This window comes from Setaria italica, chromosome IX, assembly GCF_000263155.2.
Source record: "Setaria italica strain Yugu1 chromosome IX, Setaria_italica_v2.0, whole genome shotgun sequence".
NCBI lineage: Eukaryota > Viridiplantae > Streptophyta > Magnoliopsida > Poales > Poaceae > Setaria > Setaria italica.
Genome location: NC_028458.1, coordinates 20,528,204 through 20,550,016, shown reverse-complemented (window position 1 = coordinate 20,550,016; position 21,813 = coordinate 20,528,204). Strand labels below are relative to the sequence as shown.

General features: G+C 49.1%; 1 protein-coding gene and 1 long non-coding RNA gene across 2 annotated transcripts; one reads left to right on the top strand and one right to left on the bottom strand.

Annotated features, from left to right (window-relative positions):
* The first annotated feature begins 7,334 nt into the window (after positions 1-7,334).
* Positions 7,335-9,077, top strand: LOC101759458 (solute carrier family 25 member 44). Its single transcript, XM_004983065.2, has one exon. The coding sequence runs from the start codon at positions 7,870-7,872 to the stop codon at positions 8,851-8,853; it is 984 nt and encodes a 327-aa protein (XP_004983122.1). The 5' UTR covers positions 7,335-7,869; the 3' UTR covers positions 8,854-9,077.
* Positions 9,078-9,554: 477 nt separating this feature from the next.
* Positions 9,555-21,762, bottom strand: LOC111258494. The gene is made up of 2 exons (XR_002679016.1): positions 21,000-21,762; positions 9,555-9,900 (listed from the first exon to the last, which is right to left on the bottom strand). It is a non-coding gene; the product is annotated as an uncharacterized LOC111258494 (long non-coding RNA).
* Positions 21,763-21,813: the final 51 nt, after the last annotated feature.

Sequence of the window (21,813 nt, the reverse complement as noted above, 5' to 3'; positions counted from 1 at the left end):
GGCATCGTAATCTCTCCCTAAATAAAAGACTACCGAATACTAGCGACACGCAGCAAACAGTAAGCATCTGCAAAACAAACAACCAGTTAACACTACTGCCACCTGTGACTCTTATTTTTATTATTTTAAAATAGAGTCTCGGTAATGTCTGTTGATTATCACAACCTATGGCTCTGATACCAGCTGTCGCGGAACCGCCCAACTTAAGCTGGTTTAAGTGCGCCTAATTACTGTTGGAACAGCAATTATCCGAAACGCACCTCAAACAGCATAAGTCCGGTAGTCCGTCGAGTGTCCCTAGGACTCCTCGAAGGATCCACGACGTGTCTCATAGCCATTCATCAGGATAATATCCGCGATGGGATAATATCAACAAATATTACATTTTTACATAAATATAAAAGGTACGAGTTATTACAGAACATAGGTTGAAATAAGCTTAATAGTGCAGTGTTAGACAGAGTTCTAAGATTTAAACACAACAGTTCAGGAGAAGATGCGCAAGTAAAACTTTTTTTGTAGGGCATTGTGAGACTCAGGTCAATACCCTAGGGCTTCGGGGTCTCCTCCTCTGTAGACTCCTGCGGAGCTTCTGAAAGATAGCCACAAGGGGAAAACCCTGAGTACGGGGTACTCAGCAAGTCTTACCCGACTAACCAATATAATAGTTTTCTTTGGTATGCATGCTAGCTTTTGGGTGTGTTTGGCTAACACGACTTTTGCCGAAAAGCTTATTATAAATAATGTCTTAGTTTTATCTTTTATTTGGGTTAAGTTATTACCTAACCATCCTAAATGATAACAGAAGTAAAAACAACCATAGCTGTTAAGTCATACATCAAATGTTAACAGAAGGACATATATATATTGCATGAATTGATACTACGATGCTCAACAGTGATCAAGTGCATTCATAACCGAGAATTGCGGCGATCCAGACCTAATTACATCCTGCAGGAGAGTAACCTGATCACCAGTGTCATACGACTGTCCAGGTCGTATCTAACAACCTCTCAATTAGCAAAATCAATGATTAGGAATACGACTACCCGGACCCAGGGATGCACCCCCACATGAGACCCCACGTCTGGCCCCATCACCATGTGCGTTTCAGGCTACACCCCTGCCAATCTCCAGCACGTCAAGCGCGGGTACAAAGTATTCCTGATCATAGAGTTTACTAACCTACTGGGCTTTACTAGTCCCATACCCAGTAAGTGATCAGATGCTTATCACTTGATCAAAGGTTAAGACAACGAATCGGGCCTTAACCAAATTAACCTAGCAGACAGAACTATATCTCTAGCTTCTGTCCGCTTTCACTTTCCAAGTTATCTTCTATAAACAACATGTATGACTCAAAAGTTTTCCTTAAGGTTGGTAAACCAAGCATGTAAGCAAGTAAGCAATTCTAGACTTGGGTATCTTCTAAGGTTTGAACAAGTGGCAAAGATGTCCTTAAAGCAAGGTATGATCATACACAAGAATAGGTTTCAAGCAACTCCTAGACTTAGTGCATACATATAGCAAATAACTGATAATTAGACACATGAAATAATGACTCCAAAATAGATAGGTATAAATGCACCGGGGCTTGCCTTGTTCGCTAAAAAAGTTAGTAGCTTCTGACGGGTGGGCTTCACAGGGGACTAATTCAAAAACTTCTTCGGACTCCAAAGGTCCTTCTGAAAATTCCCAATATTCTCCTTCTAGTGCTTCGGGATCTATGGCATAATACATGCAGGGGTTAGAATGCAACATTTTGAATTAAAGACTATACAACTTTCCTTCATGATAAAGTTGCAAGCTAACAAGGACTATACAACCTATCACGATAAAGTTGCAAGCCAAAACACAAAAACCCAAAAAGATTAACCCACAAATTTAATTTAATTTTTTTTTATTTAACCCTCCTTATAGCTTTTTCTTTTATCTTTAGAAAAGTTATAATTATTTTCTAAGTTGAAAATCTAATTCCCTATGAGTTTAAGGATAATTTGTGATTAATAAAATGTTATTCATATTTTATACATTTTATAAATATTAAGTATTTATTTAATTACCTTAAAAGGAAGGCATTAAATAAATACCCGAATTTTTATTATTTTTCTAGGGTGTAAAAATTTTAATGCATAAAGGAAAATAAAACAAGCCTGACAAAATTGGTCTCACTAATTTTGGACACTCCTAGAAATTTCTGTGATTAAAATGGTGTAAAACGGATTTAAACTAATTACTTTTCTAAAGGAATCTAATTTTTTCCCGAAAATCACCCGGAAATACTTTTCTTACTCAGCCCCGCTCTACCCTCTCTCACGCGCACTGGGCCCCACGGCGCGGACCCCCTTTTTCCTATTCCTCCTACCCGCCGGCCCTTTTCCCTCCTGACGGGCCCCGTGGGCCGATTCTCTTCTCCTTTCCTTTTCTCTGGCCCGCCACCGGCCCACGGCCTACTCTCTCTTTTCTTCTTCTCTCGCGAGATCGGCCTGCTAGCTGCTCTGGGCCTCCAGCCCTTTTCTTTTCCGGTCGACCGCGCCAGCTCCCTGGGCCTCCGATGCGCCGGCCCAGCAACCGCCCGCGCCCCGGCCTCCTTCACCCCTCCGCCTCTCTGCCGTGTGGGCCTGCTACTCCAGGCTTCGTCTTCCTCCCGCCAAAATATGCGCGCGCGACAGGGGGCGGCGCGACTTGCCGGCCGGCGTCCTCCCAGCGGCGGGACTAGGCCAAGACACCACCTCTACACCTCTACGCACCCGCGCGCGGCAACAGCTCCTCGGGAGATGGCCGGAGCCATTCCCTCCACGGCGGCGGGCGGCGACACCTACAGCCGGTCGCGGCTACACACGACGATAGCGCAAACTACTCGAACGACTGCTTCTACACCATCCTAGTACCCTAAGGACTTGCCTACGACTACTCAAGAAGGAAGAGAAGCAGCGCGAGGTGGTGCTCACCGTGAGCGGGCGGCGCGACGACGGCGGACAGAAGCGGCGGTGGTTCAAGGTGTGACGGCGAAGAAGCTGGGCAACGAGTTGCTAAGGTTGCTGGTGAGGTGTAGGCGGAGGTGTGGACGGAAGGAATCGACGGGAGCTGCGGTGTGGCGGTGGAATTTTGCTCGGCGGCGGTGCTTGACAGAGGAGATGCTGGCGGCGGTAAAAAGGACGGCGGTGAAAACGGCGGCGCGGGAGCGGTAGTTATTCAAGTGTTTCACCGCGCGCATGGGCGACACCGTGGCCTACCCGTAGGCTTATGTGGTGAGGAGGTGGCCTAGCTAGACGCGCTGGCGAGCGACCGATGACGGCGGCGGCGACACGTCCTGCTGCTCTGTCACCGCTCCTCTTTTCTTCTCTAACGCCCGTGATCTTCAGAGCTTCACCACGGCCGATTCCCAATCCAACGGTGCGCAGGTGTCTTAACCAAAATTGCAGATAAACTCAAACTCTCCATCTTTTATTTTGGCTCTACCCCGAGATAATCATCAAACCAGATGAATTTTGGAGATGTTGCTCGGGTTTGTCTGAATATTGACTGAATCAAAAATTCAGTTCGTCAGTTACTGACAGTGGTGTCGATCTCACTTGGTGCTTCGATTTAGTGGTCCAATTCTTCTTCTTCCAGTCCAACTTTTTCCCATATGTGTTCTACAATGTCCCAAGTTCCCATTTTGCTCAAGAACACCTACTCCTTTTGATCCCCATCTCTCTGAATTTAAATCCAAAGTTGATCAGATACTGCTGTTTTTCAGACTTAGGCGTTTTCAGTGATAGTCAAACTGTGACAATGTGCTGACTTTGAGCTACAATTCGAAATTGTTCCCTTCCATGTTCCTGGCCAACAACACCCAAATCTTGTAGTCCAAAGTTCATACTTCAATATAGTGTAGTTGTCCTGGTGCACTTATTTGAAAAATTCTGCAGAATTCAATTTTGAAAACAGACTCTGCTGCTGTTTTCCTAAGTTCCTATTTTCAGACGGGGAACAGTAAACTCAGCTTTCTTTTTTTTCTTTCTTTGATTTCTCTGAGATATTTAACACCATTTTTGATCCAAATTCTTGATCCCTAAGTTCTAATTACTCTCACACTTGCATTCCACATTTTTGCCGAATTTTTCTGAATTTCAAATTTAAAATTCAAATTTCGGCCAAATTTGACCCGAATTTGATTTTCGGCCAATTTCTTTTCCTTTTCTTCTCAATTCGCTTTTAATTCTCCAAAGTCATTTAAATGACTAAATTAGCAGCTATTACACGAGCGGCTCGTCGGACTCGATGGGCGGGCAAACCTTGGGCCACTGCTGCTCAGCCCCTCCCGGAAATGGCGTTGGACAAAAGAATTCAAACTCGTCGTTCTGGTCAATCCACAAGCATAGTCAGAGACAACACAAAAGCAGAAAAGAATGACAGATCAATGCCATTACGATCATATCAGGTCAGTCGGCGGCCTCTTGAGGGAGAACGCTTTCAGGCAGCTTTTGTTTCTGATAATGTCACCAAAAAATTCGCTGACCCGATTGGCGAATTCCACCTTGGTCACCTTTCGCTGGTTCTCTCTGGTTGGGTCCAGTGGCCCTGTGTACATACACTGGATGCACCCTGTTCTTGATCGGCTACGTCAATCTTTGGCAGCAATTGATAATAACAGCCTCGGTCGTGAGTCGTTGCACCCTCTAGGAAATGGCGTTGGACAAAAGAATTCAAACTCGTTGTTCTGGTCAATTCACAAGCATAGTCAGAGACAACACAAAAGCACAAAAAGAACGATAGATCAATGCCATTACGATCATATTGGGTTAGTCGGCGGCCTCTTGAGGGAGAACGCTTTCAGGCAGCTTTTGTTTCTGATAATGTCACCAAAAAATTTGCTGGCCCGATTGGCGAATTCCACCTTGGTCACCTTTCACTGGTTCTCTCTAGTTGGGTCCAGTGGCCCTGTGTACATACGCTAAATGCACCCTATTCTTGATCAGCTACGTCAATCTTCGGCAGCAATTGATACTAACAGCCTCGGTTGTGAGTCGTTGCACCTTCAAGTCAGTGATCTTTGTCAACAACTGCTTCACCTGCACCTGCTCTTCCAAGGTTAGCTGGTTCAACCACTCGGGCATGGTCACTGGCCCGTATCTAGTACGCAGCGGGAGCTCGGGCTGTTGGTTAGCGACTGTGAACCGCTCTTTGTGCCAGCCTTTGTTGGATTCCTTCAACTGGAGGTCGAAGTACTCCTGAACTCTCTTCAACTGCAAAGAAAAACCGCATCCCCCAACCTGGGGGGTGTCACATCAACCTCCTTGTTATGCATGTTGGTTCCCTGCTTGCTTTTGATCATGGAAAATTGCTCCTTCCTCGGGAAGAACTCAAACTCTCCTCCTTGCCATTAATGTGGATTCGGATTACTCCAGCTCCTATATCAATACGTGCATCCATGGTGCTAAGGAATGGGCGCCCAAGGATGAGCGGCGATTCCTTATTGATATCCATATCAAGCACAACAAAGTTGACGGGGACGAAGTAATCCTGGATTTTCACCAGAATGTCTTCAGCAATTCCCACCAGGTACCGGACTGATGAATCGTCCAGCTGCAGCTGCATAGGAGTTAGAGACAAATTCGTATAATTGAGGTGATCAAAAACTACCTTGGGCATGACGCTGACACTAGCTTCAAGGTCGCAGAGGGCATGGTCAAAGCAATGTGTCCTGATCATACAAGTGATCATGGGACACCCCATATCTTTCTTCTTCTTAGGAAGCCAGTTGAGTATAGGTGCGCTACACTCTTTTGTAAGCTTCACCACCTTCGAAGTGGGCATTAGTCGCTTGTTGCTGAGGATGTCCTTGAGATAACGTGCATATGTGGGTACCTGCATTGCCTCTAGCAGTGGAACATTGATGTGGATATTTTGGATCATTTCCACAAAACGAGCAAATTGCTCATCCACAGATGGCTTCCTGTTGCACTGGGATAACAACAAAATGTTGGTGTCGAAGAACTCATGTGGTGTCGTTCTCCCCTCGGGCGCCTTCCTTCCTTCAGGCGCCTTTCTTACCTCGGGCGACTCCTCCATGTCGGAGTGGTCTTCGTTGGATGCCTCAAACTTCCTTCATGCCCCCCTTGTTCCTTCCTGCATGGTTAGGATATGGCAGATCGCGAGTGGTCTTACCCCCTCTCATGGTCACTGCACTAGCATTTTCATGAGAAGACTCGGGTTGCCCCAAAATCTTCTCGAACTCAACAGAAGGAACAGCAGCAGCAAGCTAAGCTAACTAGGTTTCTAGCATCTTATTAAAACTCATCTGGTTCTTGATAGCAGAAGAAAGACCATCAACTTTTATGTTGAGGCTATCCAAAGTTTTCTCATTGGCAGCTAATTTCTTGTTGAGACTTTCATTTATCTTAGCTTGCCCAAAAATGAGATCTCTAAAGGAGGGTTAGTTGGGATTAAAAGAATTACCGTTGTTACCTCCGTGGCAAGGCGTTGCTGATTCCACCCTTGGCCTCCTTATGGATGATAGTTGTTGTTGCCGTTCATGTACAATACATCCTCCTGAGTCTCGGGGCAGTTATTCCCTGAGTCTCGGGGCAGTTATTCCCTGAGTGTTCGGTGTTACCACAAACCTCACACGTCATGTGAGAATCGATAGCTTAGACGTTGTTAGACATGGCAGCTTTCTCTTTGGTGTAGTCATCCAATCTCTTCATGGAGGTCCATCTTATCGGTAAGCATGTCCGCTTCCTTGACAGTATGCGTATCTCTCTGCTAGGGTTGGAGTCATTCATCGCTCCACCCTTGATTAGAAACCATCTTCTCGATCAAAGTTGTAGCAGCTTCAATAGTTAGCGAGAAGAAGGCTCCTCCAGCAACAGCATCAACATGGCCTCGGGATGTCAGAGTCAACCCGTTGTAGAAATTCCGAAGAATGAGACACTTATCCATCCTGTGGTGAGAACAGGCCAGGATGTACTCCTGAAGTCTTTCCTACGCCTCGAGAATTGACTCAGGCGACTTGCTGGAAACTCAAAATCCTTCCATGAAGTGCGTTGGTTTTGCCCAATGAAAAGAACTTCGTGAGGGATGCCACGGAGCATTTATCCCATGTATTCACCTCCATGTGGCTCGCATAGAAGCATTGCTTCGCTCTCCCTAGGAGAGAGAACGGGAACAGTCGAAGACGAGCTAAACAGCGAGAGAAAGTTGAGAGTTTGAGTGGGATCTTCACTTTTATTTCACCTATAAAACCGCCTATAATCAACCAAACAGGGCCATTAGCGGTGCCAAAAATCTTAGATGGGCCCGAATTCTATTGGGCATTATTGTAGCATTACAGAGGACCTAATATTTCAGGATCATATATTCAAAATGGGCTTGTTAGCCACACATGTGGGCTCGATGTAAAGGCCGATCGGCCCTAAGTTGCGTCCAGATCACTCTCGTGCTGGCAGATCTGTGTCAGTGCCTGGGCAGCCGATAAGACTTCCATGGCAGCAGCAAATAGCAACGACCGCCACGTGGCGGTCCCCTGGGTACACCTAATCGTCGTCTATATAAATATTCAATTACACCACTCGTGTCCCAGATTATTTCGTCTCGCTTTTTCCCGTTCGCGGAACAGGCCACCGGTTCTCCCGTTCGATCGAAAGAAGATACAGAGTGGAGGAGGAAGGAAAGCCTTCGCCCCTTCACCGGAGATGCTGCCGTCGGCGACTGGGTACACCGACGGCGACGTCTACTCGGCGCGCGAGATGTTCCATCCCTTCCACATCTGACTTCTTGCGGCGGTGGCTCGCAGGGAGTGGTTGGATTGGATCGAGCTGCAGCTGCTAGATCGGCAGCCTTGTTGAGGTGAGCGGGCGTGTGGGAGGCAAATCCGGAAAAAGGATGAGCTTTGGCTCCGCGAGAGTTGATGAGCATGGAGGCGACGTCGAGGAGGCGCGGTGCATGCCGGCGGAGGTGAGCTGGGAGATGCTCGACAAGTCGCGCTTTTTCGTACTCGGCGCCGCGCTCTTCTCCGGCGTCTCCGCGGCGCTCTACCCGGCCGTCGTCCTCAAGACGCACCTCCAGGTCGCGCCGCCGCCGCAGGCCGCGGCCTCGGCTGCCGCGGCGGCGATTCTCCGGCGCGATGGGCCCCGGGGGTTCTACCGCGGCTTCGGCGCGTCCCTCGCGGGCACGGTGCCCGCCCGCGCGCTCTACATGGCGGCGCTCGAGGCCACCAAGAGCGCCGTGGGCTCCGCTGCGCTTCGCCTCGGCTTCGCGGAACCGGCGGCCTCTGCTGCGGCCTCGGCCGCGGGCGGCGTCTCCGCCGCCGTCGCGGCGCAGGTCGTCTGGACCCCAGTCGATGTCGTCAGCCAGCGCCTCATGGTTCAGACCGCACCCGCGCCCGCCGCCGCCCACTACCGCGGCGGCGCCGACGCGTTCCGGAAGATCTTGGTCGCCGACGGCGTGCGCGGTCTGTACCGAGGCTTCGGCGTCTCGGTGCTGACCTACGCGCCGTCCAGCGCCGCGTGGTGGGCATCCTACGCCACGGCGCAGCGGCTCCTCTGGCGCGCGGTTGGCCCCGCGCACCACGACAGCCGCGGCGCCACGGTGGCCGTGCAGGGCGCGAGCGCCGCCGCGGCGGGGGGCGCGGCCGCGCTGGTGACCATGCCGCTGGACACCGTGAAGACGCGGCTGCAGGTGATGGGCGCCGGCTCCCGGGCGCCGACGCTCGCGGCCGCGGCGCGCGACCTGGTGCGGGAGGGTGGGTGGGCCGCGTGCTACCGTGGGCTCGGGCCGAGGTGGGCGTCCATGTCGCTGTCGGCGGCCACCATGGTCACCGCCTACGAATTCTTGAAGCGGCTCTCGGCCAAGGAAGGCTCACTCTAAGCTCTCATTGACCATGTATGTATCCATAGACACAATCATGGAAGCTAACGGATGATCCTTGTACATGTCGAAATGCATTAATCCTGCTCTGATCTCTTGATGAGATTTTAGGATGCAAGGTTTCTGTCAGCTCCCTGTGTCGACGGCGACGACGATGAAAAATTTTGTAAAAGAAAGAATCGTTTGCACTTCTTTGAAATCTTGTGATGCGTCTCGTTCCTCAATTGTGCGGATGTGCGGAGCTTGATCCTTTGGTTGTTGCAGTGAGGCTTCTCCACTTGCGACTGTGACTACTGAAGCTACCGGTGTGTATGACAATTTTGTTTGCAATTTTTTTTTCGCCGCAGAAAAGAGAGCAGTCCGGACATATTTTTGTGGAAAAGTTCTTCTGCTTCTTTGCAAGAGAGACGTTGAATATTGCGGTTGCTATTCGCAAAGATTGAGTGACTGTGCGAGATGAGCATTTGATGGAGTTCTACTGAAAATTACTGAAAACTCCTGAATATCTATTTTTTCTAAGTAAGCAGTGCAACACTACTATGTAAAATTGCACAAGCATAATTCATAGGGGATCCAAACTGGACCAGAGTAGACGAGATGCCCATATAAAGTTATGGGATGCCACGACTTTGCGATGAACCTACCCACGGTTGCGTGCTAAACTGAAATAAGCAAGCCACCATACGAGGAAACACGTATGATAAGTCACATTTCAGATCAGGATTAGCACTAATAGTAGTATCTGATAGCACCATGTAAACACAAAAAGGTAGTACCGCTGGATAAGCAAGGAACCTTTTTCCTGCCTTGTGGGGCCATGCTGAGGTGCATAGATTTTAATTGGAAATATCCAGCCATTATGTTATCCCAGTCATTGTGGATTGGGTTTGGTCCTGGTGGTTGCCGGTAGGACCGGCAATGGCGAATTATTGGCGATCCAGCAGCGGTTGGCACGTACCTAACCTCCTCCCCTCTCCTACAATGAAGCTGAAGCCTCTGGCTGCATTCCCTGGCGCCATGCCCGGAGGCTCGCTCCTTGGCGTGCCTCTGATATACAATGACAAGAAATGGGATTTGAAATTAGCCTCTCTCTGGCATCCTGATATTCTAGGCAATATCACTTATCAGCCGCGTGAGGGTGTCCTATTCCGTTTTCCAAGATTTTTCACGTTACAAACGTATTTCAACATGTTTAAAAGATATTTACGACGACTTGTGATGGAGGAATACAAATCTCCTATCAAAATGAAAGTCATCAGATATGCCGGGGTTATCTAGGAAGTTGATCGAGCACTCACTGAATGTGGATCCAAAAGCTATACTAAAAAGACAACGACTACGGTGATTCGCCCAAGACAGAAGGGAAGCAATAAAAAAGAGCTAGCCAAACTACTCGCGGCGGGTTTTATAAAAGAAGTCTATCATCTAGAGTGGCTTACCAATCCCTTCCTGGTGCGAAAGAAAAACAACAACGAGTGGAAGATGTGTGCCGACTATACGGACCTCAACAGGCACTGTCCAAAGGATCATTTTGGGCTCCCTAGGATCGATCAAGTCATCGACTCGACAACTGGATGTGGCCTACTCTGCTTCCTCAATTACTATTCAGGGTACCACCAGATTGCTCTCAAGGAAGAAGACCAAATCAAGACTACATTCATCACCCCATACGGAGCTTTCTGCTACACTACAATATCCTTCGAGTTGTGTTGGGGGGAATATTAACGACCTCCTTATACTCCTTAAACAACTATCATAAAGGTCCGGGCCCAACTGCGGCGACAGTGACCTCCGTCGACCTGGCATGAACGGGAAATATTCCGCTTCGCCTCGCCCGACCTATGGTCCTAGGGTCAGACGTGCCCGACCCCTCGCCGCAAGGCTCCGCCTCGCCCAACCCCGGGTGCAGGGGGTCGGACGCGCCCAACCCTTCGCCGTAAAGCTCCGCCTTGCCCGACTCCAGGCGCTAGGGGTCGGACGCATCCGAGCCCACAAGACAGGCCTTCGCCTCGCCCGAGGGCGGGCGTGGACCAGCGGATGAGGGCGCGGATCTCGTGGGCCCCTACTGGTCTCGCCATAAATGCGACCCATGGGGCGCCTACCCGGAGCGCGGCTCTGACGCGCAGAAAGGTGCCTGCGCACCTCGATGTGACCCGCCATAGTTTTCAGGCGGCGCACTGTAGCCACGACCGCACGGGGCTACAGCTACACCGTCCTGCCTCCCCTGTGACATTGGTCATAGGCACTCATCACCCATACTGACTAACAAAGGAAGGAGTGCCGCCCGGTTTCCCGCTCGATCCGGCGGCAGGAGCACGTTGAGCACGCCTCCCGGCCAGCACGCAAGGCTATAGAGGTCGCCCGCCATCCGCAACGTGCACCACGATGGCGGCCGGTCATCATCATCATCATCTTGCATGGCTACAGCGTTCGGTCGCCACACACGTCTTGCATGCTCGGTTACAGCGGCCGACCGTCGGGTCGTCTACAGGGCCCAACGACAACCATCCCCCTCCGGCGGTCATGCTGATAGGAGACCAAGACTGGAAGGGAAGGCGGCGACCCCGAGGACTCGGTCCTCCTCCCTGCGCTTTACTTTACTTAACCTGCTTGTCTCTTTTACTTCTCCTTACTCCTAGCTCAATTGCAACTCCTGTCTCCTCCTTACGCAATAAAAGGAGGACCGGGGGACCCGAGTTGGGGATGGCTCGAAAGCAACCCAGAACGCCTATCTCACCACCCTTCCATACGAGCATCAGTGCACACCCAAGAGACTTGGGAGCAGCTTCCCTCTCTTGCCCATTTGTAACCCCTACTACAAACTCCGCACGAGTAACACGAGCTGTCTCCGATACTGGACGTAGGGCTATTCCTGCCCGAACCAGTCTAAACCCCGTGTCCTCTCGTGCAACCATCCGAGCCTTACGCGCATAGAAAACAAATTCACTTGCCGTAGTCTTGACCCGCGATTTTTGACAACGACAGTTGGCGCGCTAGGTAGGGGACCTTTGCGCGTACGACGACCATCATTGGTTTCGGATGGCCAACCGCGATATCGGCTTCGCTCCCGGCTCCCACGTCCGCTTCAGGAGCCTGGACTTTCTCACCACGAGGGAGGGAATCGAGCTGATTCCTCTCCTCGTCCTGCCCGCTCACCCCATCGCCTCCAGCTCCACCACCGGAATGGTGGTGACCAGCCGGGCGCGCACCACGGGGCCTCCTTCGGAGGAGTGGCCCTTTGAACTGCGCAACGCCACGGCGACTTACGGTCGCCTCCTAGCACGGTCCATGATCGTGCCACCCGCAAACAACGAGTTCGTGGGTGTGATGGGGACAGTCTCCGACGCTGGCTCCAACAACGGGAGCCACCACCCCTCGCGTGAGTGCTTCATGGCTGACGTGCACTCTGAGGGGTCCAACGACAACGGCGCCGGAGAGAGGCAGCGCACTCCCCCACCACACGCCGCAGCTACAACCGGGGCCCTCGCTAGGGTCCCGGAGCGGCCACGTCTGCCAGAGGTGCGCGCGGCGTCCAATCAGGAGGTCGAGCGCCCCCACAACGAAGGCGGGGCGCGTCAACGAGCGCGCGACATCTAGCGGCGCATCTGCGAGGACGAGGATCATCCTCAGCTCTTCGCACGTGCCAGCCAGAACATCGCCGCCGCAGCGGCCCTACTCCAACGACTCCCTGAGCCAGCGACGCCCGAGGAGCGGCAGGCTCACCAAGAGGTGCGTAACCTGCTTGAGTGCGCCGCGGTCCTGCAGGCGGAGAGCTCCGCGTCCCAACGATGCGGGCACAACGCCAGCAGGGTGGCGCCCACCGTGCATCCCGAAAGGCATGGGGAGTCCGTCCACCAGCCTCCCCCCGGGGGGAATCGGGCCGCGCCCGGTCGACGGACCCCACCGCCCGCAGGTGGTCGGGCGCCATCCGTCCACCGGCGCGTTGGTCCCGTCCACGACGCCCGTGACACCCTGGACGCGCGGAGGCGCTCCCACGCGAATAGGGAGGATGGAGCAGATTGTGGCTACCACGTCCACCGTGGTGGCCGCTACGATAGTGAAGAAGACCGGAGCCCGAGCCCCGACCCAGCAGGGCTCAGGGCCTTCTCCGCACGCATCCTGAACGCGCCATTCCCAGCGCGTTTCAGGCAGCCCACGAACATGGCCAAATACTCCGGGGAGACGAACCCCGGGCTTTGGCTCAGCGACTACCGGCTTGCTTGTCAGGCCGGCAGGGTGGATGACGACCTGTTCATCATTCGCAACCTCCCGCTGTTCCTGGCCGACTCAGCACGAGCCTGGCTGGAACACATTCCCTCAGGTTGGAAGTCAATAACAATGACAGATGCCAAAGCTAGTACTCGGGGCTACAAGCCACGGGTACTTGTAGGGTTTGGCGGGTTCGCAGTGCAGTACTCCTACAAGACCGTCAGGTTACCACTGACGCGCTAGAAGAAATGCTTCACGCGCACCATCACCTCGTCAGGGGACAGCTCCTCTGACATCATCCTCGACGGGTCGTTGGGACCCTAGTAGTCATACCCCATAGTGCAACGAAGCTGTAGGGGATGGACATGCATCCTCATGAAGTTGAAGGCCACACCGACGCTGGTCAAGCCATTACTCTTGAGGCGGGGGATCTTAGAAATCAACTTCGACAGCTGAAAGCCGTCGGAACTACTCTGCTCGTCCAACCAGTGGTTGTTCCACACTGGACGGTGGCCGGTGACCTTTGGAAAATGGAGCTCATGATTTGCAATATAGAACCACCATTGCTTCCATCCAGAATGGGAGTCAATCAGCTCGTACTCAATGTATTGGGTCTTATACTGCTCCCGCAGCTGGATCCCTGCCTCTCCAACTACTAAAGTGTGGTCCATCCGGGATTGGGGCTTCACTCTGAAGAACTTCCGAATAGCTGGAAGTGGGGTTCAACTCCCAGGAAGGCCTCGTAGAGATGCACAAAGATAGCAATGTGCAAGATTGAGTTTGGGTTGAGATGGACAAGCTCCAGATTGTAATACCTTAGCAAACCCCTGAAGAACTCGGACGATGGCAGTGCCAACCTGCGCTCGATGAAGTGCGCGAAGATCACTGTCTCGTCCGAGTACGCCTCAAAGGGCCACGGATTTCCGGCTGCTTCTCTCCAATCTGCGAACTCCTTCTCCTAGAGCAGATTCGCATCCACTAGTACCTGGATGTTCGCCTCCTTCAAAGTGGACGGCTTCCTCCCCTGTACTAACCTTAGAGTTTGCTTTGTGACTCTAGGGTCCCTAAATAACTTGTTTAGGCTATCATAATCATTGACAATGGGCTCTAAGGTAGAACAAATTAATGGAGAGAAGATAAATTAGGCAAGACAGTGTTATTCATTTATGATAATGATATGGCTTAAACACAATAGTAGGCTTATGTCAAGTCTTACAAAAAACACACTCGGCATTTGATAAACTTATGTATGAAATACTTCCTTTGGAGGTCGTTGCTTTGGAACTTTCCATATGAAATGGATGGATAAGCAACAATAGACTGCTTTCATTTCACTTGTGCTCTCTTTTGCTTGTCTTATGCTCATTGTAACAAGGAGGCTATGTGCTGGCTGCAGAGGCAGCGAGAGAGAACGAAAAGGCTAGCCCACTGGCGATATACAATATTATATATATTACATGAGTATTGCTGTTGTCATTAGTCATGACATTTTTAGAAACAATAAGTGACAAGACAGCTTAGGTTTAGAGATAGGAGTAATATACTGGACTCTACTATTGAACTTGCTGCTTGGTGCGTAAATGCATCTCGTTGCACGATAGTAGCTGCATACCTACAGGACACAGGTCAACTTATGAAGCATTTGAGTATGCTTCTTAAGGCAGCATAAATATAATTGGAAGCGCAAAAGATGCCTTGTGTCCCATGATGGGTAGTTGACTGAATTATCTTTCTTCAAGATCGGGTTATCAAACCGTGGGACATATCATTTAAATCATTCTCAATGTAAAGTCTCATTCACTACTGTAGGGCACCTTATCCGTGCCAGCACGAAACCTCATCATATAGATGATTGGATCGGAACCACGAAACTAACTCGAATGGGATGATTATCTGTGCCAGCATCGAAGCCAACAGGAACGGCACTAGCAGGCATAAGGGAATTTGTAAACGATAATAGGAACAATATTATTTAGGTCTAGAGGACCACCTTGAGCCAGCCCTCACGGTCACAAGTCACGCGCTTTTCATGCAAAATACACGCGTGTGCGGTATCTAGCCTTCAAACCCACGACCTGCCCTCTTGCGCAATCATTCTTTACCATTCCACCTATACGTCATTTCTGCATTTGATAAGGATTCATACAGCATAACACTCATCCAAAATCCATCAAACCATATACGTCAGCTTGGTTGAGAATTCTTCTTTTGGATTCTCAAGGTAGCACGAAGCATAGTACATATATAGTTGTTAACAGGTATCGTGTTCAGCAGGTTCTAGAGGCTTCGTGTGATAGGGTTTGTTGTAATCGAGTGTAGATTCTTGTATAGGAAGTTTGGGAGGTTGTTGAGATGTATCTTGTACTCCAAGTTGTAATGCCACGCTAGGGGCTTTTCCTAGCCTATATAACACGAAGCTGTGAGCCTGAGAAGGCATCATGTTCCACCCAATTTTACATGGTAATCAGAGCTAGGTTTCTATCTAGAATCTCCCTTGGTGTCCCCCTTATCTTCCGTAGCATCTGCTGTAGCTTCGTTCAGCTTTCCCGTGATGGAGAAGCTCACCTGCACCAACCACCAGATGTGGAAGGCGCAGATCCTATCTGCCCTTCGTGGTGCATAGAAGGCCAGCTTCCTCGACGCAATTGCTGCTCCTCCGCCGAAGGTCATCATCAAGGATGCCAAGGAGATCCCCAACCCGGAGCATGACATCTAGGTTGCTCATGACCAGCAGGTCCTTAACTTGCTGCTCTCATCGGTCTTGCGCAACATCTTGGCATAGATCGCATCGCTCCCTATGGTGGCTCAGGCATGGACCGTGATTGAGGGCATGTTTGCCTCTTAGTCCAGGGCACGCATCATCAACACACGGATGGCCCTGGCCACTGCGCAAAATGGGAGCTCCAACGTCGCCGACTACTTTGGCAAGACGAATGCACTAGCGGATGAGATGGCATCCGCTGGCAAGAAGCTTGAAGACGAGGAGATTGCATCATACATCCTCATCGGTCTCAACGTCGACTTCAACCCTGTCGTCTCTGTGATGGCGGCACACGCCGAACCCATCACACTTGGTGAGCTCTATACCCAACTTGTTTCCTTTGAACAGAGGATGGATCTGTTGGTTGGGAATGGCTCCCAAAACTCATCCATGAACATGGCTTCCCATGGGCATGGTGGCAGCAATGGCCGCGGTCGCGGTTGTGGCGGCGATGGTCGTGGCCATGGCCGCATTGGTGGGCACCAAGGAGCAAGAGGTGGTGGCAACAATGGTCATCGTCCTACCTGCCAGCTGTGTGGCAAGGAGGGCCACACCGTGATTCACTGCTACAAGAGGTTCGACGCCTCCTTCATCGGCATCCCTGATCCCAAGTCCGCATCAACTACAACTACTTCCTATGGCACCGACAGCAACTGGTACATGGACACATGGGCAACAGATCACATCACCGGGGAACTTGACAAACTGACCATCATGGACAAGTACTCCGGAGGAGATCAAGTCCACACCACCAACGAAGCATGTATGGTGATTAATCAAATTGGTCATAGTGTTTTACACACCCCTAGTAAAGATCTAGTTCTCAAAAATATCTTACATTTTCCCCCAAGCAACAAAAAGCCTTGCTTCTGTTCATCGCATAGCCAAAGATAATGACATTTTTCTTGAGTTCCATCCTAATCATTTTCTAATTAAGGAACAAATGATGAGGAAAATAATTCTTCGAGGCAGATGTGAAGGAGGCCTCTATCCTTTGAAGTCCTTCCCCAATAAATAGGTGTTTGGAGCCATCAAACTGACAACCTCCTTGTGGCACAGCCGTCTTGGTCATGCATCACTTCCGGTTGTCCAACAAGTTCGTAGTCGGAATAGTTTATCTTTTGTTCCAGATTCGAATAAAGCCATGGTCTGGCCGCCTGTCAACAAGGCAAGAGCAATCAGTTGCCGTACCCAAGGTCCTCTAGCATATCTAGACGTCCTTTAGATCTTGTTTTCTCATATGTATGGGGGCCAGCTCCCACCTCTTTTGGCAAAATCTTGTTGAGCGCCTATTTAATCACAAAATTGTTGCAATGCAAACAAATTGGGGAGGGGAGTATCAACAATTAAACACTTTTTTCAGCCCATTGGAAACTCCCATCATGTTTCATGTCCACATGCCCACCAACAAAATGGGTCCACTGAGCATAAACACCGACACATTGTTGAAGTTGGTCTATCCCTCCTTGCTCATGCTTCCATGCCGCTCAAGTATTGGGATCAAGCCTTTCTCACTGTGACTTATAAATCATTTACCCTCCAAAGTTATTGAGAACTCTACTCCTTTGGAACTTCTGTTTGAGCAAACTACGGATTGCTCCTCTTGTCGCACCTTTGGTTGTGCCTGCTGGCCCAACTTATGACCTTACAACAATTGAAAACTTCAGTTTCGCTCAAAGAGATGTGTGTTTTTGGGTTACAGTAATCTACATAAAGGGTTTAAATGCTTAGACATCTCCGTTGGTTGCATTTACATCTCCCGTGATGTTGTATTTGATGAAGGTGTTTTTCCTTTTGCTCAGCTACACCCTAATGCCGGCGCTCAACTTCGATCTGAAATTTTGCTTCTTCCCAATTCATTACTAGGGGGTGTTTTCACTAATGATCAATCCCTATTTAATTCATCATGCCCTTATGATTCTACTACAGCTACAGCATCCCTAACAGATCCTTCTAATGTTTCTGCAGCTTCTGGTGAAAATTTGGAGCATTTTGGGTGTGATTTCATGCAAAACTCACCCCCTAACGGTGGCAACACAGCCTGCATGCAGCCCGGAGCAGATCCTCCTGCACCCCTGGCAGGCGAATCGTCCTCGGATCAGGCGTCGGTCTCCCACGACGCGGGAGACTCCTCCGACACGCCGCGTGGCACCCTACCTACAGCTGCCTCCCGGGCATGCTCCACCAGCCCCTCCTCCCTCGATGTGTGGCTCGACGGGGCCCGCATCCTCTCCACTTGCAGTGGGAGCCGATCCAGCTGCGTCATCTGGCTCCTTGGCTCCGATCGCGGGGGGACAACAATATGCAGTCAATCCTGTTGGGATTCTTTCCCCTGGATCCTCTGCACCGGGTGCTCCTACAGTGACTTCTACATCAACGCCTGCTGCTCCGGCGTCGTCTACCGCTCCTTCGACACTACCACGACCTGTCACGCGGCTTCAACATGGTATTCGTAAACCAAAATAGTATACTGATGGGATGGTACGCTTTGGTAACCTTACTACTATTTCTAAACCTACTAATCTTGTTGATGCTCTTAATAACTCTCATTGGCGTGCGGCAATGGATGTTGAGTTTCAAGCTTTGGTTAAAAATAAAACTTGGCATTTAGTTCCTCAACAACAACACAAGAATGTCATAGGATCCAAGCGGGTTTACAAGGTTAAAAGGAAGGCAGATGGAACCATAGATCGGTATAAAGCTAGGCTTGTTGCAAAGGAGTTTAAGCAACGATATGGGATTGACTATGAGGACACATTTAGTCCAGTAGTCAAAGCTGCCACCATTCGACTCATATTATCTCTTGCAGTGTCACAAGGTTGGCATCTTTATCAACTAGATGTTCAAAATGCCTTCCTACATGGCATCTTAGAGGAGGAGTCTATATGCATCAACCACCAGGTTATGAAGACAAAAGTAAACCAGGATTTTACTCTTGGTTGTGTCATAAGCTAGAAGAGCTTGGTTTTGTTCCTTCTAAAGGCGACACATCTTTATTCTTCTATAACAAAGGTGGTTATACTATATTTGTCCTTGTGTGTGTAGATGATATCATTGTTGCCAGTTCTTCGCAGGAAGCTACTACAGCTCTTTTGTGTGATCTTGAAAAGGACTTTGCCTTGAAGGATCTAGGTGCACTCCACTACCTCTTGGGGATTGAGATCAAGAGGTTACAAGATGGTCTTGTGGTTACACAAGAAAGATATGCCACTGAGATTTTTGAATGTGTCAATATGAGTAATTGTAAACCTATCGGTACACCTATGGCAACAACGGAAAAACTTACTGTTCATGATTGTGAGAAACTTGGACCAGAGGATTCTACACGGTACAAGAGTATTGTTGGTGCATTACAGTACTTAACTTTGACTAGACCAGACATTTCTTTTGTTGTTAACAAAGTTTGTCAGTTTCTCCATGCACCGTCATTAATCCACTGGTCAGCTGTCAAGATAATTCTCAGGTATGTTAAAGGCACAATAAATTTTGGATTACGCATTAAGAAGTCCACCTCCATGCTTGTTAGTGCCTTCTCAGATGCAGACTGGGCTGGATGCCCGGATGATAGGAAATCTACAGGAGGCTTTGCAGTATTTCTTGGCTCTAACCTACTATCCTAGAGTGCATGCAAGCAACCCACAGTTTCCATATTAAGCATTGAAGTTGAATACAAGGCACTAGCCAACGCAACTGCAGAGGTAATGTGGATTCAGAAATTACTTGGTGAATTAAAGATATCACATCCTGCAGCTGCTAATTTGTGGTGTGACAATTTGGCGCAAAGTACTTGACAGAGAATCATGTGTTCCATGCTCGGACTAAGCACATTGAAATAGATTTTCACTTTATGAGAGAGCAGGTAGCTCGTAAACTTCTAGATGTCAGATTCATCAACTTTGGAGATCAATTAGCAGACAGCTTTACAAAGCCTCTCTCTGGAGAATAGAATGTTGAAGTCATTTCGGTACAATCTCAACATTGTAGAGAGTTGAGATTGACAGGGGGTGTTAACAGATATCATGTTCAGTAGGTTCTAGAGGTTTCGTGTGATAGGGTTTCTTGTAACCAAGTATAGATTCTTGTATAGGAAGTTTGGGAGGTTGTTGAGATGTATCTTATAGTCCAAGTTGTAATGCCACACAAGGGGCTTTTCCTAGCCTATAAAGGTTCACATTTTCGGCGAAATATCGTCGAAATTTCTGAAATTTCGTATTTTTTGATGGTGAACAAAAAAAATTCTTTGGGCTAAAACATTTCAGACATATTTGAATTATAATATATTATAAACCTGAACGAAGTCGTATAAACTCAAAGGAAGCAATGGCGCAGTGGTACAACTCTTCTGCTCCTCTTAACAGGTCGTGTGCTACACTTCCCAGAATGATGTGACTGAAGGCTGTTTATCTATTTACCTTACCTACTCTCTCTAAGTAATCAAATTTTTAAATTCCAGTGACATTTGATCGAAAAAAATTTAAATTTTCCAAAATTTCAGGAATGTCGCGTTTTTGAAGGGGCCGAAATTTTTTCATATCGGAATTGAAAATCCTGGCCTATATATCACGAAGCCGTGAGCATGAGAAGGCATCACGTTCCACCTAATTTCACATTGGAAGCACAAAAGATGCTTCGTTTCGTGCATTGGAAAGTTGACTGAATTATCTTTCCTCGAGATTTGGTTATCCAACGATGGGACATCTCTGTTAACTATTTGGTTGTAGCCCTATATATGGGGTTCACATTTTGCAGCGTGACATTGAAGGACCGAAGGGGCGACCAGAGGAGGATGAATGGGAGCCTATAAAAATTCTCAACGAAAACAAGGCCTATGTCCCAAACGCAACCCCAAAGCACACGGTGCGTTCAATCGTCAAGATGACGCAAGTCAACTCGTGACTGGCTCACCCTAGGAACGATAAGAGACGCACAAATTACAGCAGAAATATAGCATGAATCGATTCTATCAAATTAGCACGGATGAGACAAAACAAGAACACTACTAATCACTTACTTAAGTAGGCATGGAAGGATTAGCAAATGATAAACTAAGAATGATTAACGCAAGAGACAGAATTAATTAATTAACCACTAGACATTGTTAGCAAAAGACAAACGTGATTAAAGTGCTAAACAATTGCATGAATTAAATAAGACAAGATAAAATAAAAAGACTCACAATGCTTGGCGCATGTCTGTAGGTCTGGTGCATGCGTTGGCCTGCCTTCCTTCGTGCATGGGCCTGCAGGTCTGCTTTGCTCGAATGCCCAGATGGCCTGCTAGCTGGCCTGCTTCGCGTCCTGGGCTGCTACCTGGCCTGCTTCGCGTCCTGGGCTGCTACCTGGCGAAGCTGGGCCTAGTGCACTGCTGCACCTGTCTACCTGCTGGGCCGCCTTGCTGGGCCTGCTGTAGCTGGCCCGCGTGCACGTGCTGCTCTGGCTCGCTCGCTGCCTCGCTTCCCTGTTCCTGCGCACGAACAGACAGAGGAAAAACAAGAACTCCAAGAACACCACTCAATCTTCAAACTAAAAAAACTCCCTCAAAATTTCATGAATCGAGACAAAACTTGAGCTATAGATGCGCAACCACAAGTGCGAATAGATCCATGAAAAAGATCTGAAAAAGCTCAAGTATCCATCACGGATTTTGGAGAAAACCGAAACCCTAACTCAAGAACGCGATTTGGGAAAAACTCAAAATCAAGCCGGATTCGTGAGGGATTTGAAAGGGGATCATATCACGAATGCTCTCCAAGGTCCTAGCAACATTTCCCTTCAACCAATCTCACGAGATTCGGGCTCAAACATGATGAACGAAAAATCCCCAAAAATAGTTCCGAAAATAGGGAAAAAGAAAAACGCTCGGGAATCAAAGATTTAGCACGATTTGAGACAACAAATAAAGCTAAATCACGAGAACATCTTCTATACAAGATGAGGACTAGCCTCCTCCCTTCATCCACCCACTAAAGATGAAGAAATCAAGAGAAAAGA

Coding starts and splice junctions, on each gene's coding strand:
- LOC101759458 (XM_004983065.2), top strand. CDS start 7,870: ATGAGCTTTGGCTCCGCGAGAGTTGATGAGCATGGAGGCGACGTCGAG.